This window comes from Macaca fascicularis, chromosome 8 (genome assembly GCF_037993035.2).
Source record: "Macaca fascicularis isolate 582-1 chromosome 8, T2T-MFA8v1.1".
Classification (NCBI taxonomy): domain Eukaryota; kingdom Metazoa; phylum Chordata; class Mammalia; order Primates; family Cercopithecidae; genus Macaca; species Macaca fascicularis.
The window spans coordinates 114128390-114153414 of record NC_088382.1 but is presented as its reverse complement, the minus strand read 5'-3'; the positions used below and the strand labels follow the sequence as shown (position 1 = coordinate 114153414).

The 25025-nt window shown below is 33.9% G+C and overlaps 1 protein-coding gene across 2 annotated transcripts in view; it reads left to right on the top strand.

Moving 5' to 3' along the window:
• Nucleotides 1-25025, top strand: part of LRP12 (LDL receptor related protein 12) — a 91865-nt gene that overhangs the window by 45626 nt on the left and 21214 nt on the right. Inside the window, exon 2 of one of the 2 annotated variants that reach the window (XM_005563903.5) lies at nucleotides 5662-5718. The exons of the other annotated variant lie outside the window; for it this stretch is intronic. Within the exon in view, the coding sequence (XP_005563960.1) occupies nucleotides 5662-5718 (57 nt within the window). The remainder of the gene's footprint in view (nucleotides 1-5661; nucleotides 5719-25025) is intronic. 2 annotated transcript variants of the gene reach the window in all.

Sequence of the window (25025 nt, the reverse complement as noted above, 5' to 3'; positions counted from 1 at the left end):
GTGGTTGTACTATTTTATATTCCCACTGGCAATTTTTGAGAGTTCTAGTTGAAGCTTGTTTTAAAGCTTTGCTAGGATAATTACAGAGTAGCTTTTACTTGGCAGTTAAGTTAGCCCTACTCCTAAGGTGTGGGTGGACTTCCTGGTCTACTAATACCCATGCATTTATCAAGGTCTCTCCGCTTCGGAGTTCTCTCTTGCTGGTCAGAACTTTAGCATCTTCCAGATTTGTGGGATGGAAGGGTTTATTTAAGCTTTCAGCAGCAATTCTTTGCCTATTCTTAATAGGTGACATCTGTTCTTAAGGTGTTACCTTACCCATGTGCAGCTTGACATTCAGCCTAAGACTAGGACTGTGATGCAAATTTTGGAGTTTTTCTTTGTTTTTTTTTTGTGTGTTTCTCATTGTTGTTCTTTTAAAAAACTGATACTGGTACTCTGAATGTTTCTGTTGCCTGAGCCCCTCTAAACTCTCATCTCTGTCTCCTCAGTTTAGCAAGATCTCCCTGCTTTGCTTGGGTTCTCCCTCAATATGCCAGAATCCAGGAAGTCTCCAGATAGAAAGGGCAGTAATAGGACTCACCTTAATTTGTTTCCCTTTTCTCAGGGATCACAGTCTTACACTACCTGTTGTCCAGTGTCTGCATTTTTTTTACGTATTTTTCTGTTTTTTTAATTGTTCACAGCAAAATTGCTGATCTATTGCTACTTCCTCTTTTATAACCAGCAGCAGTTCATGAGTTTTTTTCTTTAAATCTTTTTTCGTTGCAACTGAAAATGGGGTCTTCTGCCATGTCTTCCAACTGGCTGTCATTTGTATTTACAAACGCTTTGGATTTCTGTATGCTTATTTTATATCCTACTACTTTACTAAATTTTCCTGTTCTTTATAGTTATTTTTCTATTGACTATCTTGGGTTTTCCAAGTAGATATAATCTGCACATGGACACAGTTTTACTTTTTTTTTTTTTTTTTTAACAATTCTTGTCTAATTGCACCATTTGATATTAGTAACTATAGTGGCCACTCCTGTCCTCATCCCTACTTTTAGAAGAAAAGCCTGTAGGCTTTCCCCTTGAATAGGAAGCTTGCTAATTATATTTTGTTTTATATTTTGTTTGCTTCTGTTTTACATATTTTCAATTATTTTGTCAACAGATTGCCAACTCTTCAGGAGCAGGGACTCGGCACGCCTCTTACTTATATGGACTTAAGTATTCCTGCTATGTGTTATGTTTTGTGCTAGTTATTGGGGTTGCAAAACAAAACCCTGCTGTGTCCCATCAGAATACTCCCCCCACCCCAAAATTAAGATCTAGTAAGGAATATAGGCATTACACAGATAAAACAAATGTGATAAAATTTCAGAAAGTGACAGTGTCAGATACTAAAGGAACCTGTAACAGAATGACCTAACCTAGTATGGGAGAATCAAGAGATATCTCCCTAAAGAAATAATGTTTAATGAAAATCCAAAGGCAAGAGAGACAGTTGATACTTTCTAAAAGACACCCATTATTACTGGAAAGAAGAGATAGAATGGGAAAGTGGGTCACAAGAGAGAAAGATTTAGAAGTAGTTAGGAAGAATCGGACTGTGGAGAGCTTGACAAGCCCTATTAGGATTGTGAACTTTTTCCTTAAGTACAATAAAATAAGAACCATCTTTGCTTTTTTGGTTTGTATGTGTATATATGTGTTTATGTTTGATAACTACTCTCACTGAGAAGTAGAAAAGCAATTGTAGGAAGCTGAGCATTTTCGTTTCTTATAGTTGCCATTTAACTTTTAAACCAATGTTTTTCTTATAAATTGGAATGCTGTGGCAGGTAGATTTTAATTCTGAGAGCTAAGCACTATTTCTTATATAAGCAAGAAGTATATTCATGTCTGAATCCTTTAAAAAAAAAAGCAAGGAACACAAACTTTTTTATGTCGTGGGAATTAGTATTGAGCCTGAATTCTTTTTAAGAGGTGAGGAATACAGACTTTTTAATGACTATGTATTTGAATGTTCAATCCATCCAGTTACTAGCTCTTTGGAAAAAAAATTACTAAACTGCTAGAAGCTTTGGTTTTCTCATTTGTAAAATGAACCGTTGTTTTAAGGATTAGCTGAGTGAACTCTTGTAAGGCACTTAGGATTTGGCTGGTACATATATATCAAATCTCAGGTGTATTTATTAGCTATTCTTAAGAACTTTAGTTCTTAAATAAGAAGGACACAAATATATAAAAGAAGACAGAAAGATAATAAAGCAACAGGGATGCAGAGACTATAAATTTAGACATTCTCTTACGATAACATCCCCATTATATAAGTGAGCAAACTGAATCTTAGAAGTCATTTGAAGTTCATGACTATATAAATAGTAGAGCTGGGGTTTTATTACAGGAGTCTGACTCGAGAACTCAAACTCCATATCACTGTTGTATAGTTTCTTTCCTAAAACAGCGTCTATTTTAGTCGATTCTCTCTCATATTGCAGTCAAAACTACAGAGCAATAAATGGGAATGGTTGATTACTTGTTGGTGTTTAGTGAGACCAAAAAATTGTCATAACAATTTTCTGATTTAGGTGATAATGAAACTTTTTCGTAGTTGAAAAATCTTTTTTAGGGTTTATCTACTTAACTGTTTCATTACATAATTAGCTGTTAATGTGTAGTTAAATAAGTAATGTTTCATCAGACTTTTTTTTAGTATTTGCTATCTCTAAAGGGTGATGTCTGAAAAGATATCTGAAATGACTGCATTTGAACACTGTAGTCATAGTAAGATTGGTGGCGGGTGTTCATATTTGTACGTATGAAATATTCTTGGGGTTTGGGAGAGGGGCATTAAGGAGGATATAATTTGTATTAACAAAGCAATTTTCTTTGGGCTATCTACTGGAAACCTAGAAATGATTGAAAAGTATTTTTGTAAAAAAGTATTTTTTTTTACAAAAAAGACATCTTTGTAAAAATATTTTTTAGAATGGCAGTACACATAAATTAAGTAGCCCACTTCTTCAAGTGATGTTCAGAAGCAGAAACATCACTTTGATGTTAACAGAAGTTATCATTGATTTTTTTTTTTAACTTCTAAATAGGATTGTTTTTAAGCTAGAGTAAATGTATGGGAAATTAGTAGTATCATGTTTTCTGTTTTAAAGGGTTAACCAGTTTTTAAAATCATTAATACTTCAATGAAATTTTAATATGTTATAATTGGCATGATATTTATCACATTTCTGTTTATCCAGAATGATGGGAATGAACTATATTCTGTTCACCTGTTTATCTTTTTTTGTAATATAAATAAAATTTTTAAAGAAATCTGTGCCTGTTTGTAACAAATTTGGCCAATGCTAAAGTATACAATTCAAACTTCCTCTCTAATTCCAGTTCCAGAGGTTTTCCTCCACAGTTTGTATATACCCTTAGGCTCATCAGTGTTTATGTAAATGCATAGACATACACATGACATGTTTAACATCTGCATATTATAAACTATACATACATAATTTTAAAGTTAAAATTAAATCATACTTTACTGCTCATCTGAAACATTTTTAATTTAATATGTGTATCCAATTAGTACACATATAATTATTTGTTTATTGACTATTTTATTATAAGACTGTTTATTCATGTGCATGTTGATAATAGTTTTAGATTTTTTTTTTTTTTACTGATAATAAAGAATTTCACTAAGCCCTATGAGGTTGGTATTATCTCCATTTTAAAAGATAAAATTGAGGCACGGAGAGATTGGGTAACTTGCACACCAAATAAGTAATGGAGCTGGTTTTAGAATCCTGGCAATATAGCTCAGAATCCACAATCTTCAATATTACATTATGCTGCTTTTTTGCCTTCTATTTTTGCTCTGTTTACCCAACTGGAAAAATTTCATGTTTAAAATATATCTTAATTGGGTGTGATAGTACACTCCTGTAGTCCCAGCTGCTCGGGAGGCTAAGGTAGGAGGATTGCTTGAGTCCAGGAGTTCTAGTCCAGCCTGGACAACATAGTCAGACCCTGTCTCTTTTTTTACAAAGTAAAATCTGATATTAAAACTCTCCTGAGCATAATATGCTATCTTCCGGATATTGGAAATGTTGCTATCACAAATTACATAGCTATGATTTGTAGCTGTGTATAATATAGAAGTAGAAGGTTTAAGCCCAAACCTTACCAGTGCTTCTCAAACTTTAATGTGCATGTAGATCACTGAGTGTGCAGGAGGATCTTGTTAAAATATAAATTCAGATTCCATAATCTGGAATGAGCCTGAGTCTCTGCATTTCTAACACACTCCCAAGGTGGCCAGTACTGCTAGTCTACTCGTGAGTGGCAAGGATTTAGGCAGTTTATACTGACCTTTGGCAAACCTTGTTAGGTATTTTATTGAATCAGTTTCATGTTTTGTTTCTGCTGCCTGTTTTTATAAATGGTGTGTTGTAAAGAAATGGGTACAGTCTTTCTAGTCATTTCAATTCTATATGTGTGGCATTTAACAATAAATGAGAAAAAGAAATTGTGCCTTTTTTTGCATCAATGCACAGTACTTAAAATGAATATAATCACTTATTTGTATACTTAATATGGCCCTCCCACGTATCTCATCATTTTCACTGTTTCATTCTTAATTGAGGGAAGCATAATGTATGTTTTCATTTTGAAGGGTATAGCTGTAGTTGAACCAAAAATATTGTTTTATCACTCTTATTTTTTCTTTAGTAATAATAATAATATACTTTACACAGGTACAAAAATCAACACCTGTTCAATGCTATGTGCCAGGCACTATGTCAAGTGCTTAATGGGCATGATTTCATTTTAATCACCAGGACATCCCTCATTTATTCATCTATCAGCTATTTGTGCGCCTCTTCTGTATCAGAAACTGTGCCTACGGGGGGAGGCAAATAAACACAAATTCAGTTCTCCTATAGCTTAGTGCATTGGAGTGGGGGTTGCGATACAATATTCAAGCAATCATAGAAGTGTGGTAGTTGTAAACAAAAAGTTGTTAATTATAATATTTGCTATTTTCTCCACTCTCAACCATGAAAGAAAATTCTGCTTTTGTCTTCTAAGTTTTTTCTGACTAGCTTCCTTCCCCACCTGACTCCAAGGAGAATTCTTTCTCTGTCTGCTCGGTTTCTGAGCTGTTGTGATGCCAGATCCAACTAATGAGTTAGAACTAATGATGTATAAAATACAAAATTTTAAGACAAATACTTGAAAAGACATTGTTTACATTAATTTGAGGGAGTAAATATTCCCAATACTTAAGATTGTTAGAACGGTGTGGCTGATTTGGACACGCTTTTAGGGGAATGCTATTTTTAACAAGCTGTGTTCTCTTTTTTTCTTGTAGCAGTACTGACTTCCCTTTTGATTATTAATTGATAGAAAATTCTTTCTGGTGTTGATCAGATCTATCTATTCGACCTTTATCTATAACACTACATTGTTGAGATTTCCAAAATGTTTGTTTTCCCCATTACTCTTATGATTTTGAGCTTCCTAGGATTGTTTTGAAGATTATTATAAGAAACTTTAGCTTCTCAATATTAAAAGGAGCACTATGTAATTGTTTCTCTTTTAAAGGGAGGTTCTGAAAAATTTTATCTTGGATATTAGTTTATTCATTATGTTTAATTTTAGGAAATGGTGCTCTTGCAGAACATTCTGAAAATGTGCATATTTCAGGAGTGTCAACTGGTAAGTCATTTTTTGTAATGTTTAAATTTCATGCATGACTTATATGGTAAATATTGAGAGCCACCTGGTATCTTACGAAGTGATATTTGGCTATAAAAATTATTACTGCTTTTTGCAGCATGTAATAAGGAATGAAGTAACTGGAACATGGAGAAATTCTCATAAGATAAAACTGATACTTGCATGCCCATGGATTGATTATACTTTTCCAAACGGACTGCATAATTATTTTTTCATACAAACATTGAACCTAGGGAAAAGTTAGCTCAAGTTGAATTAGTATTTTCTTTCCATATAAAGTTATGTGAAATGAAATTTACTGAAATGTGATTTTGAATGCTATCCCTAGGATTAGAGCCTTAGAAATTAAGCTTTTTGCTTGATTTTTAGATTATAGTACTACTCTACATAAAACTATTGTATTTGAGCACGCAGTTTATTTGCTATTAAAAAGCAACCCAATATGCTTGTGTCCATGAAATTCAGAAATTCATCATTGAGGTAAATGTATTTTTTGTACTCATCTAGGCTTTTATAACTTATAATTACTTTATAACTTTATAATTACTTAAAGACTTATAACTACTAAAATTTTTATTCATAGGTCACTTCCACAACTCTGTTACCATTTTTGCTATATCAACCACAGTTACTAAGAGAACTAAAATATTTATTTTTGCATATATTGAAATAGGTTTTCTTACTATTCATTTATTATTTCCCTATATTGATAAGTTTTGTGTGGTTAAAACTGCACTTAGTGTATTTATCAATCCATTGATTAACTTCTTTGTGTCATCTTGTGATTTATTTGGTTCTTTTTTCCTCACATGAAGCAAATCTTGTTCTTTTGTTTTATGTCTGACTTTGTATTTAGAAAGTTTATAGACTTAAGAAATACTCTAAGGATTAGTATGCTCTAGTCAAACACATCAACAAGCCTAGTTTCCTGAAAATACAAAGCAAGTGCTTCAGTGCCTGCATTAATTTTTTTTTCATAGTTTGTTTCACTTTTTAAAAAATATGTTCTCAAATGATACATAATTGTATATACCAAATAACAATAAGGTTATTTTAAAGATGGCCTTCTCTCTTTTTCTTTGCATTTTGAATAATGAGAATTATAACTACTTCTCCAAGTTGTAACTATAAAGTATGCTTGTTTACAAACATTTTAATTTATACAACCAAATGGTTACTATTTAATTCAGTAGTTTTCAAAAATTTTGGTCTCAAGACGCATTATAAACTTTTAAAAACTACTGAGGCCTGTTTTAGTCTACGTGTGCTGCTACAACAAAATACTACTGTGAATAGCTTGAATAACAGACATCAATTTTTCTCACAGTTCTGGAAGTCCAAGATCAAAGTGCTGGCAGGATTGGTCCCTGGTGAGACCTCTTTTCCTGGCCTGTAGATGGCCACCTTCTCATTGTGTCTTCACATGGCCCTTTTTCTATGAATGTTCAGAGAAAGCAAGAGATCTCTTGTGCATCTTCTTCAAACAAGAACATCAGTCCTATGGTATTAGGGCCCCATCCTTATGACCTCATTTAACCCCAGTTACCTCCTTAATGGCTGTATCTCCAAATACAGTCACATTGGTAGTTAGGGCTTCCACATAGGGGCTTGAGGTGGGACACAATTCAGTCTATAACAAGGACTTAAAAGAGTTTTTGTTTATGTGAGCTACAGCTACCAATATTTACTATGTTAGAAATTAAAACTGAGAATTTGTTTTAAAACTCATTAGTTCAATTAAAAATAACAGTAACCTATTGCATGTTTACATCAATATGTACTATAGTTTTATGAAAAATATATTTTTCAAAACAAAAAACATCAATAAGAACAGCTTTGTTTTATAATTTTGTAAAGTAATGATTGGCTTAAAAGAAGATAGCTAGATTCTCATATCTGTTTCTGCACTCAGTCTTTTGCAACATCATGCTTTGTTTGACATACTAGGAGACAGGCCAGTCTCACAGTGATGTGTAATTGGAAAAGAGAGTAATATTTTAATAGCCTTTTCCAGATAATCGTAAATATTCTGTGATACTAGACTAAAACTCAAAAAGAGGTAGTTTCTTTAAGGTTAGTTGCAATGTGGAGTCTAACACCATATCATTGAGCATTTTGTGCTCTGTTACATTAAAATCTAATTGGGTCTTTCTTACCCTTTGAATCAATTTCCTTACCATGTATGATTTTATAATGTTCTTTGATCACTTGCAAATGCAGATTTGCTGAGTTATGCAGATTAATACAGAGTATAAGAAGTTATGAAAACTTGGAAATTTGGACAGATACAGTACTATGTTCTGAATTTTGTGTCAACTAATCAAGAGTTACATTATACTTATTTTTAGCTGTTTGCTTGTGATTAGACCACTAGGCTCTTGTTGAGCATTGATAATACCCTTCAGTAAATTTCTGTTTGAAGAAAGAAATCAGAAGTAAAGATATTTTACATTTTTTAATCTTTTTTTTCTTCTGAATTTCAGATGCATATTTAGAAATAAGTATTAGCTTGCTAGGGCTACCATAACAAAATGTCCCAGACTGGGTAACTTAAACAACATGAATTTATTTTCTCACTGTTTTGCAGGCTAGAATTCTGAGATCCAGGTGTCAGCAGGGTTGGTTTCTTCTGAGTTCTTTCTCTTTGGCTTATAAATGATGTCTTACTTTCTTCACATAGTCTCCCCTCTGTGTGTGTTGTCCTGATCTCCTCCTCTTACAAGGACACCAGTCATATTGGATTAGGGCCACACATATGACCTCATTTTAACTTTAACTCTTTAACTCTGTAAAGACTGTCTCTCCAAATCCAGTTACGTTCTGATGTACTAGGGTTAGACTTTAAAATATGAGTTTTTGAGGCAACACAATTCAGGCCATAACAAAATGTGTGTTTTAATTAAATATATTTATATGTCAATAAAATACTCCATTTCAGAAGTGAGTAAAACCTTATTCATGGCTTATTTTTTCTAAGTCTCATCTTACAAAATCTTTCTAACATAGAATGGGAAGAATAATACATGAAATCTGTTCTAATTATATTATTAAAAATAAATGGAATTATATTATTAAAAATAAGTGGATGCTGTCTCCAAAGGTATGTCTGGGTACACAGAGTCATTGCTTTTTTTTTTTTTTTTTTTTTTTTTTTTTTTTTCCTTTTTTGTTTTTTTTGAAATGGAGTCTCACTCAATCTGTTGCCCAGGCTGGAGTACAGTCTCAGTTCACTACAACCTCTGCCTCCCGGGTTGAAGCAATTCTCCTGCCCCAGTCTCCCAAGTAGCTGGGACTGCAGGCATGCACCACCATGCCCAACTAATTTTTGTATTTTTAATAGAGACGTGGTTTCACCACATTGGCCAGGCTGGTCTGAGACTCCTGACTTCAAGTGATCCGCCCACCTTGGCCTCCCAAAGTGCTGGCATTACAGGCATGAGCCACCGTGCCTGGCCTCATTGCATTTTTTTCTGAGGCCAGTACGGAGCTATAGATGTAATGTTTAATGGAGTATAAGTTTTCTGAAATCCTTGCATCCCCAGTAGAAACTAGGGCCCCTTCAGTGCTGATCTAAATGGAGAGCTAGCCTTTGGAAGAATCTCAAAATGCAGGACTTGCTTTCTATTGAGATCAGCAAGCAACAGAAATGGTGAGATGCTTCAGTATTCTATGCTACCATCTATTTCTGCTCTCCCCTGCTCTTTTCACCTCTGCTACTCCATTTGCCAGTGCTCAGTGCCCTGCTCGATTGTCGTTTGCATTTTGGAAAGTATATTGATGATTTTAGAAAGAATTTTAATTGTCTACACCTAGTGTTATCAGGTAATTTGTTTTCCAAATCAGGACACTTTGAAAGCGAAATAATACATTATTTTTAATTATGCTGCACCAGTGACAGAACAAGAACTGTTCTGGACAAATCAGGCTGTATAGTCACCCTGTTGGCAATGAATTCAATTCATTTAACATGTATCAAGCACCTGATAGGACCTTGTGCCAAGGAGGGTGGAAGTAAGTGGTGAGTAAAATATTCTGTCTCAAGGAACTTATCACTTAATAGCAGAAGTAAATGTGCAAACCGTACCTATAATATGATCTTAATGTACTAAGGCACATTATGGCAAATAATGAACACATTAAGTTAGAATATGAATTTGTAAAAAGCCTAGTTATAATATCTGGTAAGTAGTAAATGACTTAATATTAACTTTTCTTATTTTATTAATTAGGCATAGTATTAAGTGCTTCATTTTGTTTACTCATGAATTTTTTGGGGAATTACTAATTTCTAATTAATAATATAGTTTTGGTTCTTGTGCTTGGAACAATTTGTTCTGTTTTTAATATTCTGTTTATTTCCATCTTCTTCCTCCTCAAATGCTTGCCAGGAAAGATAAGTCTTTGCCTTTTTGCTTGTTCTTATGCTACAGGGTTGGCATAAGAAATTGTAGTTAAATTATCAAAAAGTGTGTATCTAGTTGTTATATAATGGGAAAGAATATTGGATAAAATCTAATTTTTGTACTTTTTAAAAAATTTAGTACTTTTCTTGGTCCAGAATTTTAAATCTCCCTTCATATATTAGAGAAAGGAGAAAAGACAAATGGTATTTTTATAAATTTAATAATATATGAAAATCAGTATGAATTGTACCACAGAAACTGCCAAGTAATTTAACTGCATACACGAGAGAGTAGGAAGGCTATTTTAATCACTTTTTAAAAAAATGTCTAAATTATATGTTTCTTTTTGAAATGTTTAAAATTACCAAATTACTGCTTAACTGCTACATAGAATGAAATATATCTTAGGTCAAGTTGATTTACCACAAAGCCCTTGTACACATTAAACACATGTATTTGATTTTTTAAAATATATCTGCTTTAACCTGAATTACTCTGTAATCTATGATATTGACTTTAATCAGGATATTCTAGAAATAATTTATGTTCTCCTTATTCTTGATTACTTCTAAATCAAGTTTTTTGTTTTCACAAATTCTATTTATTATACAAGTTTCATTAAACATTTAGAAAAAAGCATTAGAAAATCGCCCATTAACCCTACCTTCCTAGAATAATTAATAATAGTATATTAAATTTTTTATTTGTCCTTTTGTGTACATACCTTAAAAATAATTGTATATGCATTTGAATTATCCCTAATTTTATCTCCTGCTCTATTTAACACTATGTACATTTTTCCCTTAGTCTTCATATCCATTATTGTAATACCTGCATAAAATTTCCATCACGTGACTTCATTACAATGGGTTGTTTCCAATGGATTTTGCCTAATTTGGATCTTGCTCAAGAGATATATTCATATACAGTTGACTCTTGAACAAGATGGCAGTTGGGGCACCCTGCATAGTCGAAAAACCATGTATAATTGTTGATTCTCCAAAAGTTTAAGTACTCACTAGCATGCTGTTGACTGGAAATCTAAACAACAACATAAACATTAAATTAAATTTATGTACGTTATATGTATTAAATGCTGTATTCTTTTTTTTTTTTTTTTTTTTTGATACAGGATCTGGCTTTGTCACCCAGGCTGGAGTGCAGCGGCATGATCTCAGCCCACTGCAACCTCCACCTCCTGGGCTCAAGCCATCCTTCCACCTCAGCCTCCCGAGTAGCTGGGACTACAGGTGCTCACCACCATGCCCAGCCAGTTTTTGTTTTTGTAGAGATGGAGTTTTGCCATGTTGCCCAGGCTGGTCTTGAACTTGTGAGTACAAGTGATCTCCCCACCTCGGCCTCCCAAAATGCTGGTATTATAGGTGTGAGCCACCGTGCCCAGCCTTAAATGCTGTATTCTTAAAGTAAGCTAGAGAAAAGAAAATGTTATTAAGAAAATCATAAGAGAAAATCCATTTACAGTATGCTACTGTATTTATTGATACTGTAAGTTTACATTATCTATTTACAGATGAGTCATCTGTCTGATAAGGTGGGCAGCTGCAATTGCAGACCTCAGTCTACAGTACATATCAAGCAATTCAGCTTTTTCTTGTGATGTTGTGACTTTTCTTTGCTTCTTGGGAGCACTTGCAACATTACTAGTGGCACTTCGTATGGATCCCATGGTGTTATTTGGGGTTTATGGTATTGCACTAAACAAATGAAAAATACGTGAGAACCACCAGAGATCACATTATACTGTGACACACAATTTACTGAAGATACCAACTGCTCACATGAAGGTGATCAGCATCACACAGCAATTTAAGCAGATACTTGCAAATTGAGCTCACCAAAATAGCAATGGGAGGTGGCTACAGAATTATTAGTTGTATAGTATGTCCTATAATTAATTTTATTCAGTTATGATTTAGTATTCATCTTTATACTTCTCTTGAATGTAAATGGTGCTGTGTGTGGCCTGCAAGTGTTCGTGTAAGTTTTGATAAATTCTAACTCTTTGTAATAGGTTAGTGTATTTTTTATGGTAGTAAATGATAAAATAGTATTTTACATACATATGTATTCATGATATACCTAATGTTTTTTCAAAATTTCCAGTCTGTGATTTGTCTGCAAGGTTTTTCAAATTGTCACGAATCTCCAAAAAATTTTCCAGTGTATTTATTGAAAACAATCCATGTGTAAGTGAACTCACACAATTCAAACCCATGTTGTTCAAGGGTCAACTGTATATCTAGCCTTTTTTATTTCTAAGAATATTTCCTTAGCATACATTTCTGAAAGTGAAATTACTGTATCACAGGTCATAAATAATTTAATGACTAGAAACTTTCTGACAGATTGCCTTCCAAAAAAGATGTACTAATTTACACAGTTGTCTGCATTTACTTTCAATATAATCATGTTTTTCTTGCTTAACTTTTTTTCTTATTATGTTTCCGTTAAAGTCTCAACCTTTTATTTTCTGTCAAACTTTTTTTTAAAAAAAGGAACATTTTCTTTTCTTTTTGATTCATGGCCTGGAGTTGTGACATTTCAAAGAATAAGAGAATGAGATTTGCTTTCCTTTATAGTTAGGCAAAAACTAGCCTGAAGTTTATAAAATATTTTCTGTTTGCTAATAGGAACAGATGTTAAGGCTTGCTGCTTTCTCAGGCAGAAGCTTTTTCTAACATAGGAAGATTAACATGGTATTTCCAATTACCAATGATACAACTTCCAAATATTCCTACTTTTTAATGATAACTGAAGTCTGAGATTACCTTGATTTTTAGTCTACTCTGCATTTGACTTGAAATCTTTTGTCAGGCAAAGCTGACATTTCTATGAGCTGAGAGAGAGAATATTTACTAAGAATTTCCTTTCTTAATCCTTATTCATATTAACTAAATTAGCAGAGTATATAAAATAGACTTCAGATAGTTTTTAAGTATTGGTTAGGCTGTCAGAATTTTATTCTATCAAAGTCATCAGCCTTTCTTGCTTTTACGTATTTGCGTTTTATAGTTTCTATTCTAATATTCGAAGGCCTAGCACATTGCTAATCCTGTATGCCTTTTACAACTGTTAATTTGGTTGTGGCCTTTAAAATAGGGACATATTTTCTAAATTGCAGTAACTTTGCTTTCAGATTAGTTAACAACATTTTGTAATAATGGCGAGTACTAAATTAAAATGGCTTTTGTTTTTAACCACAGCTTTGGGCTTAAATATTTTAACATGGTATTTTGAAATTTTCCTGGAAGAACATCTAGTCTGATAAAGCTTTTATTATCCTAGAATGTTTAAGATCTTCCAAATAAAGAATTTGAAAGGAAATAAAGGTTAAATTTTAATTATCTCTGATAGAAGTTTACAATTATTTTTTAAATGTAGAAAAGTTACATGAATAAGTAGCAGGTCAAGTGGTCCTTTGCACCTTTCCTATGTAATTTTAATATTATTTTACAGTTATTCAATTAGGTACCTGGACCTCTTGCTAAATTTACTAAGAAGAATTTCACTAGTTGTTTTGACCAGTGTTATAAAAATGTCTTTCATCCATGTTTGAAATGAAGAAAAGAAAGAAGGCTTATTACATTTTAGTTGATTATTAATACATTAGGGTTTTTAGGATTTCAGAATATAGAAATAGAACGTAGTGTGAACCCAAGAAGCTATCCTTTGTATAAAGAAAATGAGTAGGGAATATGAGACAGTACATTCTTTATATAAAAAAAATTACTATAGGATGCTAATAATTTTTAAAGTCATTGTCTACCTTCAGAGTTTACTTCTGAGACACTTAAAGTTTTAAAGTAGTGAACTCCCTTTAAGTTTTGGAAAGGAAACTAATGGTGCTATTATTTCTATATTATGTACTCTAATCTTATGGCCAATGTCTTACATGAAACATCTTTATGTTATATAATTGTAACCTATTTTATATTATATGTCAAGTATTTATTGAACAATTATGTATTTATAACAAAATAATTATGTTATATTTTTATGTTACATTACAGGTTGACTATCCCAAATCTGAAAATCCAAAAATGAAAATGCTCCAAAATCCAAAACATTTTGAGCAACGACATAACACTCAAAGGAAATGCCCATTGGAGCATTTCACACTTCAGATTTTTGGTTTTGGGATGCTCAGCTAGTAAGGATATATCTGCACATATTCCATAATTTGAAAAAAAATCAAAATACTTCTGGTCCCAAGGAATTTGGATAAGGAATATTCATTGTATGTTGTAATAAACAATAACCCCAGCGTTAGAGCAGCACATGTGAGTACCAGAACTATAGACAGAACAGGTTGTATTGTGACAGAGTATGCAGTGCTTAGATGGTAGAAGTGAAGTTCATCTGGATGGATATATCCATTTCATTGAGTGAGCCAAACCTAGTGAAGGTAAAAAGGCAAGTTCTGTTCAAGCATTTGACATTTTCTTTTCCAATCTGTAACTCTGGGAATGACTCTTCAAAGTGTGATAACATGTTGGTTATCAGTAATTTTTGCCAAGGCATGAATTTGAATTGAATGTACTATGAAACTGTTGTGCAAAAGCCAGTCACTTGGTCAATAAGCAAACTGTACTTGGGTATCAGTTGACTAATAGCCTGTTATAAGTAAGGGGGTGATTTGATATTAAACTGCAGTAATGGAAATACAGTATCCAGAACCAAGCAGATGATAGTTCTTCTTTAGTATTCATGCAAACATCCTCTGGTATTGTTTATTTCTGGGTACCACCCTTGACAAAGGACACAGTAACTGGAACACTACTAAAAACTGTGTCAAAGCTGATAGAGATGGGTTACAAAACCATGAGCTCCAAGGCCAGTTTGTTAGCTTAAGTGATGATTTCTGCCTTACCTTTTTATGCTTCCAGCCAGAGTCACAGTAACCTTCAAAAATTAGTAATTTTTCCCATTCTGGAAATAGTAGTAGTTTGCTTTAGCCTTTTAGTCTTCTGTAGTGCTTAAAATCGGAAAATGTAGGTACCATGTCAGTAATTTTTATACGCTTGCAGGAAAAAAAATTGCCCTCATAAGCCCTTTAAAAATGGCATAAAAGTATGCATCTTCTCTATTCATCTGATGTTATGCATTGTTAGCAAAATCCTAAATTATTCTTACTAAGAAGTTTCAGGGTGAAGCTGGCTAGTTAGTTCCATTTTAGGTGCATATATTCAGTGTCTTTGCTCTCCTTATCTTCATTCATACTGTGCTATGACCCTGTGGGGTTTTTTTTGTTCTTTTTTGTTTTTTCTCCTTCTCTATCTATATTTTTGTCTCTTCTGACTTTATGTTTTGTTTTATTGCCATATAACCCTTGATTATAGTTTGTTTGTTCTGAACATTAGTGACTTTCAAGATACCAAGAAATTACCTGCCTTGATTACAGCCGATAGCCAAGTAAAATATTTTGGTCCTTAAAAAATGTCACTTAGAATAGTAAGAATAAATATATGGCTGTATTCAGTCTTAAATGTCAGTACTAATGCGGAAGAATATCATTTAAATTATAAACAGCTGGATATAAGATTTCCTACTTGCCATGGCACTTGCAGTTTCTAATAATAAGTCTGAGAGTAATGAGAGTCTTAAGTGAGAGTGATGGATTAATATCATTTTTTTCTGCTTGCCTGATTCTTGACTTTCAAGTCATAATTAAAACCTTTCCCATCTTAGGCTAGTAAATATTGCTACAAGTTGAGCATCCCGAATCTAAAAATCTGAAATTTGAAATGCTCCGGAATCTTTTAGAGCACTGACATGATACTCACAGGAAATACTCATTGAAGTATTTCAGATTTTGGATTAGGGATGTTCAACCAGTATATATGCACAAATATTCCAAATTTTGAAATCCAAAACACTTCTAGTCCCAAGCATTTTGGATTAGGGGTACTCAACCTATGTTCAAGTGCTAGTTAATTATTCCCATACAGGGAGAAGTTCAGTTTTCTAACTTCTTTTTTAAAAAGAATGAAGTTTGGAATAATTCTAAGGAAATCTTACTCATGTTCAATCTCTGTCCTCTTCCAACTCTGTCCATCCTCAAAATGTTGACTGTTGTGACATTTCGCATTATGACACAGCTTGGCTCAGGTGCCAGGGAGTCAGAAAACCCCATTTAAAGAGTCTGGAGGGTCAGAGAAATCAAGACACTATTTAGGCAACAAGCGCAGTCAAGATACAGGAAGAGGACTTTTGAATCAAGTCATTTCTGCCTAGCTGTGGGCATATGTTTCTGGTTCAGGTTACAGGGCCTAGTTATGTTATACATGACATTTCAGTGAGGGCAACTATAGTACTCTAACTTATTTTTCTTGCATATTCCAACAGTTGGTCACTTGCCATGTATTCTCAGTGGCCCATAGACTCTATGCTGAATATGCCTGCTTTCCAAACTGTCCATTTTTAAGTGTCTGTCTGTTGCTCTTCCTTTGAAATGTCTCCTTCAGCCTCCACTTCATGCCCTTATTGCTTCTATTCTACTCCTTGCCCTAAGCATCTTACCCATAATTAACTATATATATATATGTTCTCTTATTAAAAGTAGGTTCTAGAATGCTGTTTATAACATTTTTAATTCCAAAGATACTAAGAAGCTGGTCAGTCCTGCCTATAGTTCTTAGATAATGGAATCAATCTTTAGAAATTTCAAAACTACTAACTGTACTTACGTTCTCTGTGTTATTATAGATTATCTACCCTTTTCATCCATGTTAATGTAGGACCAATAGTTCGTTTTTCTAGAATAGACCACTTTTGTCATTTAAATGCTATTGAAGCGGCTCCCTTCCACCTCCCTGGTAATTTTTCCAGATGTCATAGGGAGTTCTTTAGTGGGCAGCAGTTTGCCTTAGTGGTTAAGAATACAGCTTGTATGAAGTCTCTTGCCTGAGTTCCATCCCAGCTCTGATACTTACAGCTTTTTTGTGACCTTAGGAAAATTACCAAATTTCTCTATGCCTCCATTTTTTTCTTATCTGTTAAGTAGGGATAATAATAATAAGCATTAAAGTACCTGACAGGTAGTAAGTTCATTAAGTATTAGGTAATTTTATAACATTATCATCAGCTGTGGATCCAGGGCCTGCATACGTGCTTCACTTTAATGATACTTACAGTCCTTGGACTTAGAAACCATACATTTCTGACTTGAAGCAGAAATCTCATCCTCAGCACTGTGTGTCATACTTAGTCTCTAAGTTTTCAAACTGCTATTATTTTCCTAAATTAACAATAGTCCAGGAGGTATCTGATATCTGATGCTAGTCATCTAACTACAAACTCTGGTTTTTCCATGTTTGGGTGCCTCTAGTTGTTTGCATAAGCATAGTATTTTCAATGTATTGGATGATTCCCTTGTTAACTTTCAGAATAATTTTTACTCTAATCCCATATGGCCATTCAACAGACACCATTTGCTTACCAAATTTTTATTTTGGAGATGGTGGGGTTTTTTAGTACATTTATTTCCATTGGAATCAAATCCTTCTTACTAGTTGTCAACACTTGGAATTGCTTTTGTACTCATCAGCCATAATGGAATTAATATTTTTTATAATACACTCTATACAGTACTCTGAAAAATGAGATGGCCAAATGACAGTAACCACTGTTACCTATATATGCTATTATCCTTTGCTTATGAACAGAGTGAGCATGATTTTACTCTGTTGTGAAACTTTCATAAAGTAAAATTGTACAAAAAGATGAGTTTTTGTAATTGCCTTTTAGGTGATCTCTTTGCCTCACTGGTTTCTCTTCCCTCAATAACCTTTACAAAATACTTGGATCACATAACTTCCTTTTGTAGTAGGTCTATCTTGGCTTGACTACTGTCTATAGAATTGGGTCAGTAAATTCTTTTAACTAGTTTAGAGTATGCTTTTCTGTAGCTCTACCACCTTCTCTTCTATGAAAGAAATCGTTTGTGCATAGTCAAGCAGAACCTTCCCTGTTCTATACTTGGCATAATGCAGGTTTTTGGTCAGCCTTTGTTTCTGTTTAATAACACCATGTGTTTAACTGAACATGTGACACTTTGCCTAAAATTACTTGTTATGCATTATATCATGTAGTACTGTATTATCTGGTATGATGTCATATTAACTATTAAATGCTTCTTGAATTCAGTTAAGAAGTACATGTCATTGTTATAAAACTACAATTTCCATGAGAGCGCGAGTTCTCTATTTCTTTTGTGCCCTTCATATGTGTCTTATGAAGTTAGGTGGTCAGTAAACATAAACAGACACTTACTTGCATTTCAGTTTTGTGATTTATTAAAATCAAAATCACAAAGATTTCACATAACTTAGTCTCAACTACTTTTTGTCATAAAGTATCAATTCTTGTCAGTTTAAAAAAACCCAGTTCTTCATCTGTGGAACAGGAAATTGTACTTTTTCTTTGACAGTAGTTCAGCTCTAATTATAAATATCTTTACTTAATGTTTTTTTCTGTGATTTTTTAGGTGTTTTGAAACTATGAAATCTCAGATTGCAAGACAGCTTGAAATTATTTTGAAGTGATCCTCCCTCTTTCATGTGTCCTCTTAATAGAGGTTGTTTGAGCACTTCCAATTTTTTAAATAATTGATTTAAAGATAATAAGTATGATGCATTAATCTAGTTTTAAAACAATAGTCCTATGCTTTCTGTAGGATTATTAAAATAGTATAAGTATAAACATGAAGAGTCTTCAGTGTTTCTTCATCAGTTGATCTTGCCCTGTTTTCTAAACTATACAATGAGATCTTTGTATTTTAAACGAGAAAACTAAAACCAAAATCTTAAGAACTCCGTCAGAGAATCTCTACCTATTCATTCTTCAGTTAATTCTCCCTTTCTCAATTGACAGCATACATGATAAATTTAAAAAATATGTATTCAGTTAATCTTTCATATAGCTTAACCATTATTAGCATTATAATAATGTCATTGTCTTTTTCCTATACGCTAGATCAACTGTAAATTAAATAGGCTTTTGTGGGGGCTAGTCACATAGCCTGTGTGTTCCTACTGAAAAGATGCTATCCACGTTTGAAAGTTGCTATCTTTTGAATAAATATTTAGAACCTCTTTAATTTGGGGATTTCTATTTCTGGGGTTATAGGAAATTTATAAAAAGTAGAGAATGTAGATCGTCATTATTCAAAGTACTTGAATATTTGTTTATATCAAAAGATAACTGACGAAAGTAAATTAGATAGATGATTTAGTTGATACTGGCTGGGTGTGGTGGCACACACCTGTAATCCCAGTGTTTTGGGAGGCCAAGGAGAGTGGATTATTTGAGTTCAGGAGTTTAAGACCAGCCTGGGCAACATAGGGAGACCCCATCTCTATTAAAAAAAAAAATAGTAAATTTAAAAAGTTGATGCAAGTAATTAAGAGATGTATTAAGGAAGCAAAATGAACAAAGACTAACAAGGCTTCTGAGAAAATAGTGTTGGCGTAGATCACTTACGACTACATACCTTTTAAGTATAACCCTATTAAATAAAATATCAATACAGATACTAGCACAGTCAAATACCTGTAGACATTTACAATTAGAATCAGTCTATATTCTGCAGCCATATATGCATAGGTTCATGCTCCCCTACTTAAAGGTATTTGCTTCTAATGGAGACTAATTTAATCAAAATTAAAAATACACATCAGGCATATATCCCTCATCAATTAAGTTGTTTTGTTTTCATAGTGGTGTGATGTCTTCACATTTCCATCTGCATTTTGCAACTTCCCAAGATAGCTTAATATAGACAAAAACCAAGGAGTTATTTTAGCCAAAAAAAGTAACCACATTTTGCAATAAAGAAAGGCAGTTTCTATAGGGTTTTCATATTTTTTCTTAAACTCTGAAAACTTCTACTTCTGGTTATTTCAAATCATTAGCATGCTGGGAATAAGATCTTACACAATTCTGCATAGTACTGACAAGATTTATTTATTTGCCAATTACATATAAACTAATTCTTAAGGACGAATTAGCCAGATCATAGCTGAAATAACTATGTTTAAGCAATAGAAAAGGTATGAATAGAATGAATGTAAGCAAAAGAAAGTCAAGTTTGATGTATTCTAAACTGGGAGGATAGTCAAAATGTAGAAAGATGAAGTTCAAGCCATGTAAAGATTTTGATTTCAAACAAAAAGAGATTTATTTCCTAAAGTAAAGTTTTGTGAGTATGTGTCTCAACCCTATCCTTCCCATGGCTTTTATCTGTGTCAGGTTAATCATGACATATTTTCTCATTCTTTGCAGTGCATAACGGTGCCTAGCACTTACTCAGTAAACAATCCCACGTCCTCTTTCAGTCACTGTCCTCTTTCTTAGCCTGAAAACAGCCTTAGTAGCCATCTCAATACAGCATTCCAGGCATTACTACCAACCCATCTGATTTGGCATATCATGTAATATTGTTTACTGACAGTTTACTGTAATGCAAGCAGTGTGCTATGTCTGTTACCAAAATAATTGTATATAATCCTTGGAACACCCTGTGTACTAGTATTTTAATCCCCATTTACAAGTGAGGAAATGGAGACTGAAGTTTGTTTTTTTTGTGTGTGTCTGTTTTTTTGAGACAAAGTCTCGCTCTGTTGCCTACACTGGAGTCAGTGGCACGATCTCAGCTCACCTCAACCTCCGCCTCCCAGGTTCAAGCAATTCTCCTGCCTCAGCCTCCTGAGTAGCTGGGACTATAGGCGTGCACCACCACACCTGGCTAATTTTTTTTTTTTTTTTTAAAGTAGAGACGGGGTTTCAGCATATTGGCCGGGCTGGTCTTGAACTCCTGATCTCATGATCCGCCCGGATTGGCCTCCCAAAGTGCTGTGATTACATGCATGAACCACCACACCTGGCCCGAGACTTAAGTTTTATCTATTTTATCAATATTATAATAATAAGCCACCTCAAATCTATAATGTAAAATGAGTAACAGTAGTATAAATATAATAAACTAGGAAAAAGGAAATTACAGATGATAGTAGGTACTGGAGCTGAAGTATTAATGATAAGTTGGGACTGGGAAACAATTTATAAAGCTTATAAATAATGAAAAATAATGAAATAATGAAAAAATGGAAGACCCAGAGGAGATCCTTTGGAAGATTGGGACAGATTTGTAAGAGATAAAACAGGACTTGGTTCCCTAACACGTGGAGAAGGCAGGCTCAATTTCTGACTGAAATTTCCAGTTTTAATCTCTGTGAGGCCTAACTTATTTCCTGTCCTTAAAAATTCTTGAAAACGCCTGTGGTATTCTTCAGTTTCTTTTTCCTTAAGTACCTATTCCATCAATCAAATGCTGCATAAGACGACATAGATTCAGAATATAGGATATTCTGAAGACGAATTTGGGAAACACACAGGTCTGATCATGTTGAATTTGAGGTTAGAATGTCCAGTGGGCATTTGACTGTTCAAAGCCTCTGGGTTAAAAATTTTAAACTCTTGACCATAGTTGAAATTGTAAAAGCGAATGAAATCTTCTATTGAGAGTGAGAAGAGCAGAGGGCTTTGGAATTAACCATGAATTCCAGGGGCTGGCTGGCTGACTGGCCAAGGACAGAGGATCTAGAGCTAGAAAATTAACACAGAATAGAGTTAGAAGGAGAATCAGAGGAGGTGATGTCCACAAAGTCTGGGTAGTACAGTTCCAAGTCTGGGTAGTCAGTGTCAAGTGCTCCAGAAAGATCAAGTACCTTGGGAATGAGTATCCATTGCATTTAGCAGTGAGGTCACTGATGACCTTTGCCTGCTAGCGTGGTTTCTGTGGAGATAAGGTCAGAATTGAAAGTCTATTTCAGTGGGTCAGAGAGAAAATGCAAAGGAAGAAAATGAAAAATTTATCATTGTATCCCAGTGAGCTATCAGAAATATAGTGGGAAGAGATGCATGATTGAGGGCTGAAATAGACCTTAGAGGTATTCAAATAGCAACTCCTTATTTCAATACCTGAGGAAATTATTAATAGCACCCCCCAAAATTTAGTAGTTTACATTGTGATAGAACAGACATTGGCAGATAGACAGACAGCGTCTAGGTCTTCTCATTCCAAATCTGCCAGGCAAACTCTTAACCCAAAAAGGAGTTAAAAATTGCTTTAATAGTTTCCTTTGACTTTTGAAATGTGTTCTTTATTAGGTATAGAAAGGAATACATTATGGCTGTGCTAGAGCATATTTGTCTACATACTCAGTGTATTGTACATGCGAAAATAGGTTGATAAAAAGCCACTGGCTAGATCTGGAGCCAAATTCCAAATTCAGTCATGTTGGAAATATGCATAACTAAATCAATATATATATTTATAATTAATTCAGTAAGAAACTTTAGGATACTATGGTTTTGTTTTTGATTAGGAAGAATCATTAATATTTTAAAATAATGTTATAAAAGTACATATTGAATTAGAAATATAAATATTGAATCGTATAATAACCAATCTTATTTAGGGGTGGTATGTCTTATCCTTGGGCAGTTGTATGAAAATAAAATATTCACAAAATGTATTTTTGAGTACCATACTAGAATCTTCGGTTTTTGGTATAAGAGCACCACCTATGGGTTTCTCATGTACTTGAAATTTTTTTCCTAAAACAAAACCTAATAAAATTCTTTCTAGTTTTTCCCTATAATTAGAATATCGATTTAGTCAAAGGTTAGGAATGTTCTTTGTCATAGATTACTCCCACCTTGTTTTTGGCTGTATGTCACTGCTGTTAAACCATTTAATAAATAGTTGAGTACTTAATATGCTAGTACAGCGTTATAATTCTGAGTTGAATGTAATTTAACTCAAAATTGTATTCTCTTTAATGTAGGTGAATCTTACATTAATTCAATGAATTAATACAAATGAACAATTTTCCATATTCTGGGGAAAGGGTAATGATTGTTTTTGGCTGTTTATTTATATGTTTGTTTATATTTTCATGAACTTGAGATTTCCTTTAGCTTACTACGACTCCAGAATGCTATGGTAGGAGATAATGAAAAGTCTCGCTCTGTCACCAGGCTGGAGTGCAGTGGCGCTATCTCAGCTTACCGCAGCCTCCGCCCCTCAGTACTCCAGACTGTACTCCATCCAGTCTGGAGACAGAGCGAGACTCCATCTAAAACAATATCACTCAGGTTCAAGCGATTCTCCTTCCTCAGCCTCCTGAGTAGCTGGGACTACAGGCACACCACCACACCCAGCTAATTTTTGTATTTTTAGTAGAGACAGGGTTTCACCGTGTCCAGGAGAAAAGAAGGTGTTATAAATAACTTAGCTATCCTTTTATTAAATTATTGTAATAATAACTCAGAGCAAAGTGGAAGCAAACTGGCAGTTTATTATTAATAAACTCTTAAAAAAGAATTACATTTGAATACATTTAGTCTTTTTCTAAAACATCATTTATTAAAATTAAAAATTTTTTGTCAGGGAGATTTACTAATGAAACAGCAGCAAAAAAAAAAGGGAAGCTTTGACTATGCCTTGGCAATGAGATGAATGCTAAGCCCTTGATGTATCTGTGTGCTGTATGCTATCAATCTGTTCTGAAAGCGATTCAAAACAGATTCCCTTTGGCAGTGAACCCTGATTCCAGGGCAGATCCATTTTTAGATACGAACTTTTTTTCTGCAGTAGAATATACTTTTAAGGCTCTGATGGCATGTTTTCTTCAGGGAATAGGTTATTCTATAGAAATAAGGATTGACTTTAAGTAACATAGCTTGTTTCATTTTGATCATTATGGATAAAATTCTTTAAATTACATAGTATACTTCCTAGCATTCTTAACCTAAATTGAACAGAGTATAAGCTTTGTTACGGGAAAAAAAAAAAATTGCCGTGCATGGTGACATGCTCTTTGTTGTCCCAGCTACTCAGGAAGCTAAGGCAAGAGGATCACCTGAGCCCAAGAATTCAAGGCTGTAGTGTTCTGTGCTAATGCCTGTGAATAGCTACTGCACTCCAGCCTGGGCAACATAGTGAGATCTCATCTCTTTAAAAAAAAAAAAAATGCTGGGCATGGTGGCTCACGCCTGTAATCCCAGCACTTTGGGAGGCCGAGGCAGGCAGATCATGAGGTCAAGAGATCAAGACCATCCTGGCCAACCTGGTGAAACCTCTTCTCTACTGAAAATACAAAAATTAGCTGGGTGTAGTGGCTCGCGCCTGTAGTCCCAGCTACTCGGGAGGCTGAGGCAGGAGAATTGTTTGAACCCGGGAAGCGGAGGTTGTAGTGAGCCGAGTTTGCACCACTGTACCCCATCCAGCCTGGAGACAGAGCAAGACTCCATCTAAAAAAAAAAAATAGTTATTTTTCCAAGTTACAATTGTAATAGTGATATTTGGCCATCTCTTGGGTTACCTGATTTTTAAACTACAGCTGAACTTAAAAAGCACTGGAGTGCAGGCCGTGTATTATACCAGTCATTTTGCCTATACCGATTCATTATTCACTTAACAACTCTTAGATCAGTATGAATATTAATTTATTATGACAATATACAACAGTCTTACCTTTTGAGAGACAGGCAATAATGTGTAAATTATGAGCTCATGGTTTTTGAGTTTAGTATGTACTATTTATTGTGTTTCTGAAAACTTACTCATCACTTCTGATAACTGTTTATGTATCCCTGGCAGCTACTCTCCCCACTTCTAATTTTCTGCTTCTAATCTGCTGTTACTTTAAAATCAAGTAATCTAATTTGTTGAAGTTGTATTAAATAAGAGGTTCTAGGATTTTAAATTCTACTAAAGGCTTAAACATCACGTATTTAATTGAGAGAGAATAAATTGTCACATTATCAACTGAATTCTGGACAATGTTAACTATTTAC